The 8,363-nt window shown below is 42.3% G+C and overlaps 1 protein-coding gene across 1 annotated transcript in view; it reads left to right on the top strand.

Annotated features, from left to right (window-relative positions):
- LOC102865712 (cytochrome P450 2E1-like) overlaps positions 1-8,363 on the top strand; it is a 14,490-nt gene that overhangs the window by 5,431 nt on the left and 696 nt on the right. The window contains exons 3-8 of the mRNA XM_006879851.1: positions 1,118-1,267; positions 2,020-2,180; positions 2,571-2,747; positions 4,864-5,005; positions 6,807-6,994; positions 7,448-7,589. Coding sequence (XP_006879913.1) covers positions 1,118-1,267; positions 2,020-2,180; positions 2,571-2,747; positions 4,864-5,005; positions 6,807-6,994; positions 7,448-7,589 — 960 coding nt within the window. The remainder of the gene's footprint in view (positions 1-1,117; positions 1,268-2,019; positions 2,181-2,570; positions 2,748-4,863; positions 5,006-6,806; positions 6,995-7,447; positions 7,590-8,363) is intronic.

Below are 8,363 nucleotides of genomic sequence, written 5' to 3'. Positions count from 1 at the left end.
ATGTGATTGGCACAGGACAGAGCAGGGTTTAGGGCTGTAGTACATAGGGTCGCTATGAGTCGCAAATGACTTGACAGCACATAACAACAACAACAATGTGAAACCTATACTTGGACCAAGAAGCAGTCATCAGAACAGAGCAAGGAGACACTACATGGTTCAAAATCAAGAAGGAGGTCCATCAGGGATGTATTTTGTCTCCATACCTTTTTAACCTGTATGCAGAACAGATCATCCAAGATGCTGGACTGTACGAGGAGGAATGTGGCATCAGGATTGGTGGAAGAGTCAACGACCTGCGTTATGCAGATGACACAACCCTGCTTGCTGAAACTGAGGAGGACCTGAAGCTCTTGCTCTGGAAGGTCAAGGACTGCAGCCTTCAATGTGGATTGAAGCTCAACATCAAGAAAACAGAGATTCTTACCACTGGGCCAATTGGCAGCATCAGGATGGATGGTGAAGAGACTGAGATAGTTAACAGTTTTCGTTTACTTGGCTCCATAGTCAACACTCTTGGTAACAGAAGCCAGGAAATGAAGAGACGAATTGCATTGGGAAGGTCAGCTGTGAAGGACCTCTCAAGAGTACTGAAGAGCAACGACGTCAGGCTGGAGACTAAGGTGCACCCGATCCTGGCTATAGTCTTCGCAATTACGTGCTATGCATCGGAGAGTTGGACAGTTACTTGGGATGATAGAAAGAGAATTGATGCTTTTGAGCTGTGATGCTGGAGAAGAGTGCTAGGAGACGTGGACTGCTAGGAGAACAAACAGGTTTGTCCTGGAGAGGGTGAAGCTGGAATGCTCCTTGGAGTCAAGGCTTCTGAAGCTTCATCTGACATACTTTGTGCATGTTTTGAGGAGGGACTGGTCCCTCATTTTTGGGAGAGTGGAGGAGCAGCGCAGGAGAGAAAGATCCTTGATGAGATTGATCGATTCTGTGATTGGGGTGGTGGGAATGAGTGTGTTGGAGATGGCAAGGTTGGTACAGGATAGAGCAGCATTTAGGGCTCTTGTACATGAGGTCGCTATGAGTCGCAAGCGACTTGATGGCACATAACAACAACAACAGAGCTGAGTTTGCGGTGACACCTAGCTGTCCCTTCTTTACTCAGGAATCATTTTCAATAATGGGCCCACCTGGAAAGATACTCGGCGCTTTTCCCTGACCATACTGCGAGACTACGGGATGGGCAAGCAGGGCAATGAGCAGCGGATCCAGAAGGAGGCCCACTTCCTACTGGAGGAACTCAAGAAGACTCAAGGTGTGTGTGCCACCAGAGAGGGGACAATGTGGGGAGGAATGGAATTATCTTGGCCCACTCTGCCTTCATGGTGTCCAGTGTCCACACACAGGGAATTGGCCTAAGCCTCCCAGGAAGAGGATCTGTTTGTGAGGACAAAGGATCCGCTTGAGGTTTGCTTGAGGGGATAGTAGATTTTTTTGCGGGTATTGATCTCCTAAACAAATTATGGAGCCTCTGAAACAAGAGGTGCCTGAATGGAGAGGATCTTCCTAACCACAGGTATTTTTATTATACAGTTTCATTTCCTTTCCTACAATTCAGATAAAGAGGCATGGTCAGCAAAAGTATAGCATCTGTGCTCCAAATAACTCTGAGGCAGGAATTCTCAAATCCATTACTGTAGAGTCAGAACTGACTCTATGTTCACCCTCCAGTGGGTTTTTGAGGCTGTAAATGGAACAAGAGATAATTGTCCATCTTTCTCCTTTGAAGCAGATGGTGTATTCAAATCACCAAAAACTCATGGCCCTTTAATTAGCACAATTCCCTCCAGATTAGGCCCCAAGAAAGGCACAGACCACGCAAATAGATCTTAAAAAATCAGTCCCTTATGTGAATCATTATGATTTTAGTATCTTCCTACCAACAGACAAGGCAGACAGGCATTGGATAGGACATAGCAAGACAACAGCAGTCAGGAAATGGTGAGGGCCCTGTGGGCATTGCTTAGAGGATCCCATGTTCACAGCTCTGATCATCATGTCTTTCAGGTCAGCCTTTTGACCCCACATTTCTCATTGGGGCTGCACCCTGCAATGTCATTGCCGACATCCTCTTCCACAAACACTTTGACTACAATGACAAGACCATCCTGAGGATGATGAGACTATTCAACGAGAATTTCTACCTGCTGAGCACACCTTGGCTCCAGGTGCAGCCTTTGTTTTCCATTCATCTGCCTTGAGTGCCACTGTGTGGTTTGCAGCAGGAGATAAGAAAATGGGACTGGGATTTGGGGTGAGGTGGGAGGCCTACATGAGCAAAGAGCCCCCCAGTGGGGCATCTAATCATTATATTCCTTCTTGAAGATAGCCCAATGTTAACTTCAGGAAAGTCATTATTTGTGTTTTAAGAGTGTTCTTCCCAAGAGACTCATTCTCTCTTGGGATAAACAGAGGTGAGCTGTCTGACAGCACTGCTCCAATGATATTATCCACTCAAAATATAGCTCTACATGAGATCACCACAATCAGCCCAGTCATTAAACAAAATCAGATTGCAGACAGAAAAAAAATATCTTGTAAATTTACTCTCTCTCTAGCTTTATAACAATTTTTCTGACTACGTACATTATCTGCCTGGGAGCCACTGGAAGGTCATAAAGAATACGTCTGATATTAAGCTATACACATCTGAGCTGGTGAAGGAGCATCAAGTGTCGCTGGACCCCAACTGCCCCCGAGACTTTACTGACTGCATGCTCATCGAAATGCAAAAGGTACCCTCACCTTGAACTATGCAGAGCACATCTAAATTGAGATCTCAGATGAGGCTGAGGACTGGGGACACTGATAAGCATTTTTCCCTCTAAGCTCACATCTGCACATCTGTGTCATGGTTCTAGTTCATGCTCTTGGTCTCACTGCAGCACATTTTATTTCAATGGGGTATAGCTTCCCACCCCAGCAGCCAGAGTGCCTCTGAAGCTTCAAACATCACACAGGTGCTGCAATACCAGCCAATGGTGGTTATGTGGGTCCCTCATAGAAGATTTTCCCAGACTATGATTTGGTCATTTATGTATCAATGATTTTGACCACATGTGTTTTGCCCACAGAAGCGTCTTAGCCTTCTTCACAGTCACACAAAGTTCACAGTGTGTGTGATTTCAAGGAATTCCGGGCTTGCATCATGTCACCTATTTGTGAATTTCACATTCTGGTTTCCTTAGATAATGACAATGTTTACCAAGAAACCTCTTCTATCATCAGAGTATCATCAGAGTTCCCCATGTGACTTCTTGGGTCCAAAGCACATCCCTGACAGGCCAAGCAGGTCATGGCACTCCAAGGTACCTATTGGCCTTAAAGTTAGAAGATGATTGTGAAATAGCTGCTGTGACACAGCAAGGCCCACAATACAGTCATGACTATAAATCCAATAAGTGAACAAGTGCACAGCCAACTGGATACTGAGAAGCTGGAATTCTCAGCATGTAGGACACCTCTGACTTCCGGAAAGGAGGAACCCATAGCCCCTGTAGGCCAAAGTGTCCCCAGGTAATGGGTACCTGGTGAAAGAATACATAGAGTACTGGGCCGTAGCTGAGTCTTGAGAGCCTCTGTTTCCCAAATGGGAGACTGATACAAATCATGATCTATCTGTATCATCTCGAAGCTGGGCTCCAGTGATTGTTGAGTACAGATAATTTCTTTCTCTGTAGAACTAGTTGGGGGGGAGTCAGTACCTTCTCATTTATCAAAGGAGAGCTGTTGCTGTTAGGTTCCATCACACTGACTCCTTATCAACCTTATACACATCATATTCTTCTTGTTGTTGTTGTGTGCCGTTGAGTCGCTTGCAACTCATAGTGAAACTATATACAACAGCCCTAAACTCTGCTCTGTCCTGTGCCAATCTCACTGTCTCTGACACTCCCATCCCAATTACCCCAGCCACTGAAACAATCCACTTCATAGAGGGCATTCCCCTCCTGCGCTGTCCCTCCACCCTACCAAGCATGATGTCCCCCTCCAAGGACCAGTCCCTCCTTACAACTTGTCCAAAGTATGTTAGACGAAGCCTCAGAATCCTTGCCTCCAAGGAGCCACCCTGTTTAACTCTCTCCAGGATGAATCTGTTTGTTTTCCTAGCAGTCCATGGTGCCCTCAATACTCTTCTCCAGCACCACAGCTCAAAGGCATCAATTCTCCTTCTAGCCTGCTTAGTCATTGTCCAACTCACTGATGCATAACAAGTGATTGCAAAGACCATGGCCTGTATCAGACACACCTTAGTCTCCAGAGTGACACCATTGCTCTTCAGTACTTTGGCGAGGTCCCTAACAGCAGACTTTCCCATGGCAATATGTATTTTAATTTCCTGGCTGCTGGTGCCAAGAGTGTTGACTGTGGAGCCAAGCAAACTAAAGCTGTGAACAATCTCAGTCTCTTCACCATCCATCCTGATGCTGCCAATGGGTCCAGTGGTGAGAATCTTTGTCTTTTTGACATTGAGCCTCAATCCATATTGTACCATCCTCAAAATCTCCACCATTTTCAAGCCCACTGTTGCAGTCACTCTGTCAATCCATCTCTTGGAGGATCTTCTTTTTTCTTGACATCTATTTTATAAGCATGATGTTTTTTTGCCAGGACTGGTACTTCCTGGTAACATATCTAAAGTATGTGCGATGAAATTTTGCCACCTTTGCCTCCAAGGAGCACTCTGGTTGTATTCCCCCAAAACATAGCAAGTCCATTCCATATTCTTTGCCAACAGCACAATTTAATGGCACCATTAACTCTTGACTTATTGTCCACCTTTTTCACATGCATTTGAAGAAAAGTTGTCTTTTTTTGCACCCACCTTACTGTCTGTCTCTGATACTACAGGAAAAGAAAAGTTCTGAGACTGGATATACATTGGAAGACATCACTGTGACTGTGGCTGACTTGTTCTTTGCGGGCACGGAGACCACCAGTACCACCCTGAGATATGGACTCCTAATCCTCATGAAGTACCCAGAGATTGAAGGTGCGTCAGTGCTGGGACAGGGCAGGTTACAGATACAGTGGGACACTAGCACTAGGCGAAGCCTGTGCCTTGGGTCATGGGTGAACCACCTTGAAGGGAATACTTTGTGGACATGTACACATTTCTGCCAACACCTTCATTTCAGAAAAGGAAAGCCTCTTGCATTTTCCAAGGGGTCCAACAATAGAGCTCAGAATGAGAAACATGAAGAGCCACTCTGTAATATCACTGACTATGACATTGAAAATATATTCCTATAGCTTCTAAGTAAGGCTTAATTCTCCACAAAGGAGGGAAGAGGGCTTGAGGCTGAGAACACAGCAGGACCCAGGCAGAGAGCGAGGGTCCTGAATATCTCCCGAGGGCTCTGTGGCATGAGAAATTTGGACTGCTTTGTAGTAGCAGACCTCTAGACTTACTTTAAAAAAATCTATTATTGTCTTTTAGGTGAAAGGTCACACAGCAAATTAGTTTCTCATTAAAAAAATGCTCACTTACTTTGCTTAGTTTCAAGATAATTGTGTTGTGCTGGCCTGGCTTGTCAGTTTTCATTCTCCTTCCTTCCATAGTTCAGTCTAATTCTTTCCTCGACTGATTGCTATGGGTTCCCACATTATGTATCTGTTTCATTTGATTTCTTAGTTCTTTGCTGTAGAGAGATGGCATGTTATGTATGATCACCTTAAAGTTGTCATCTTGGGCCACCCTTAAATTTTTATTACTTACTAATTATGAGTAATTCACAATATATAGAAAAAAGACAAAATAAATATGACTAGCACATATATGTCAGAGTTCTTCTAAAGAAAAAATGGTGCTTCCAACTAAAGCTCTCTTTCCAGAGATGCCGATTCCCAAGCTGGTGTGCATTACACATATGGACAACTTCATACAAGCCCACTACTGTCAAGTCTATTCTGATTTATGACAGTCCCCTAGCAGATTTACAAGGCTTTAAATCTTGAAAGGAAGAGATTGCGTCATCTTTTTCCTCATGGGTCAGATGGTGAATTCAAACTACTGTTCGTTTGATTAGCTGTCCAGCATGTAATAATGCATTATGCTGCAACTTCATATAGTTAACACCTAAGTATCCATATACAGTTTATACTATTGTATGTGTTCCAAAATTTTACATGAGTACATACTGTACATATGCGCTTTGTGTTTTTTTTCACTCAGCATATATAAAAGTCCATGTTGTTGTTATTACATGCTATCAAGTCATGACCAGATCTGAACCCTGTCTTATCCTGTGTCATCTTCACAATCTCTGACACCCTTGCAACTTGCCAAAGTTTGTCTCTTTGTCAGAGACTGATTTCATACTCCTACTTCCTAAAAGTTCTTTAAAATATAGGCAGTGCATGTTTGATTCAATTGTTACTCTCTTTAATAATTCTTAGAAATATAAATTCATTCTTAATACATTCTTTATTAAAAGAAATTGGTAAAATCTTGTCATTCTCTACTCTTAGGATAAAGAGAACTAGATTATAGAATTGGCTAAGATAATGGAAGTCAAGCAATCTGTAGTTTGTAAATAACTCCCTGGAATTTAACTTCCTGGGGCTTGTAAATAAATTACCCAATGATTACATGGAGCACCATGAAGTATTGATTAAATGTTCTATTAAATTCTATTGGATGGATGAATTGGTAGTTGGATGCATGGGTAGATTACTGGGCTTATCGAGATATAAGTAGATGATTTGGTGTATGATTTGATGGGTGAGTAGATGTATGGATGAATACATAGATGGGCCAATCTATAAAACTTATTCCATTTATACTTTGGCAGAGAAACTCCATGAAGAAATTGACAGGGTGATTGGGCCAAGCAGAATTCCTGCCATCAAGGATAGGCTACAGATGCCTTACATGGATGCTGTAGTGCACGAAATTCAGCGATTCATCAACCTTGTGCCTTCCAACTTACCTCATGAAGCAACTCAGGACACTATGTTCAGAGGATATACCATCCCCAAGGTCAAATGTGCAGCCCAGAATTTACATCATAAACTCTTCTATTGCTTTAAGCTAGCCTACCAAGAGACATAAATCCTCTTTAGCTACACTTTTCTCTGCCTCTTCATAGACCTGGTGACCACAGAAATTGAGGAATTTGGAACAGTGACTTATCATCTTAGTGTCTGGGATTTGCAGTGTATCCTACACAAGTGAGGGTGGAAGATGATAAGAAACAACTTTGAAATTAAACCTTTTAAAATATTAGGATATCCCTTCCCATCTTGAGTTCACTCATTATTCCTGGTTCATGGAAGTCTATCTTTTTATCTAGTTCTTGGCCAAACAACTTTCCCAACTAGAAATATACTCTTCTGGGTTATAACTAAGAATTCAAACAACCTTCTTTATAAAGGGTTTCCACAAGAACGTAAACATGTGTCAAATTGCCTAAGATGGTCTTTATCTTTCTAGGGCACTGTCGTGATTCCAACTCTGGATTCCCTCTTGTATGATGACCAAGAATTCCCTGATCCAGAGACATTTAAACCAGAGCACTTTCTGAATGAGAATGGAAAGTTTAAGTACAGTGACTACTTCAAAGCATTCTCTGCAGGTAAGAAAAGTTCATATGTTGCATATTTATTCAAGGAAATTCTTTCATTTGCAACTCCTCCATGCCGGTACCTGTAATTTGAGAGACATCTTTTCACGCAGAAGTTCTAGGAATCAGGTGTTGTGGATGAATTTTTCTTTTTCATACAGTGAACACTTCACCTAATTCAGTGCTAAAGGTTCATTTCTACTTTAACAGAACTATGTGGAAAACCTTTCATAAGTGCATTACCTAATTCTCTGTAATTGTAAACAATAACTATTAGACACAGTCCAAACTCTGGTTATCTGGACTCATTCACGGAACACATCAAAGTTTTCATGGATGAAACTCAGTAGCTGTTCCCTTGACCTCCTTCTCAAGATTCTATTCAGGTTTTGGTTCAAGAGAAAATTATGCAACCCACTTGATAGCTTCAATTTGATATACTTTCATACAATATTGGCTTCTAACCCAAGGGTAGCCCGCTTCTTTTGTGGAGAACCTCCTGGGTGAATACTGGGAAACACTTCCCTTGCTGAGCAGAAACCATATTTCTAATTTACCATGGACATTTCCCATTGTGTTCAGGATGGTTACACCTGCAGGAAGGCTATCTCCGAAAAAGTCACCATTACTGATTCCCTTGTATAAAATATGAAAATACATCTACTTCCTTTTAGTGGACAGGAATGAAGAGCTATGCTTTTTTTTTTTTAAATTTAGGTTGTTTATTTTTCATTTCAATGAACATCTACAGAGATTTTGGGATTCCATTCATTCATTGTTGCACCC

This window comes from Elephantulus edwardii, unplaced genomic scaffold, assembly GCF_000299155.1.
Source record: "Elephantulus edwardii isolate Elephantulus edwardi_28Jun2011 unplaced genomic scaffold, EleEdw1.0 scaffold00006, whole genome shotgun sequence".
Classification (NCBI taxonomy): Eukaryota; Metazoa; Chordata; class Mammalia; order Macroscelidea; family Macroscelididae; genus Elephantulus; species Elephantulus edwardii.
The sequence above is the reverse complement of the archived record's forward strand: the minus strand, read 5'-3'. Positions and strand labels throughout refer to the sequence as shown.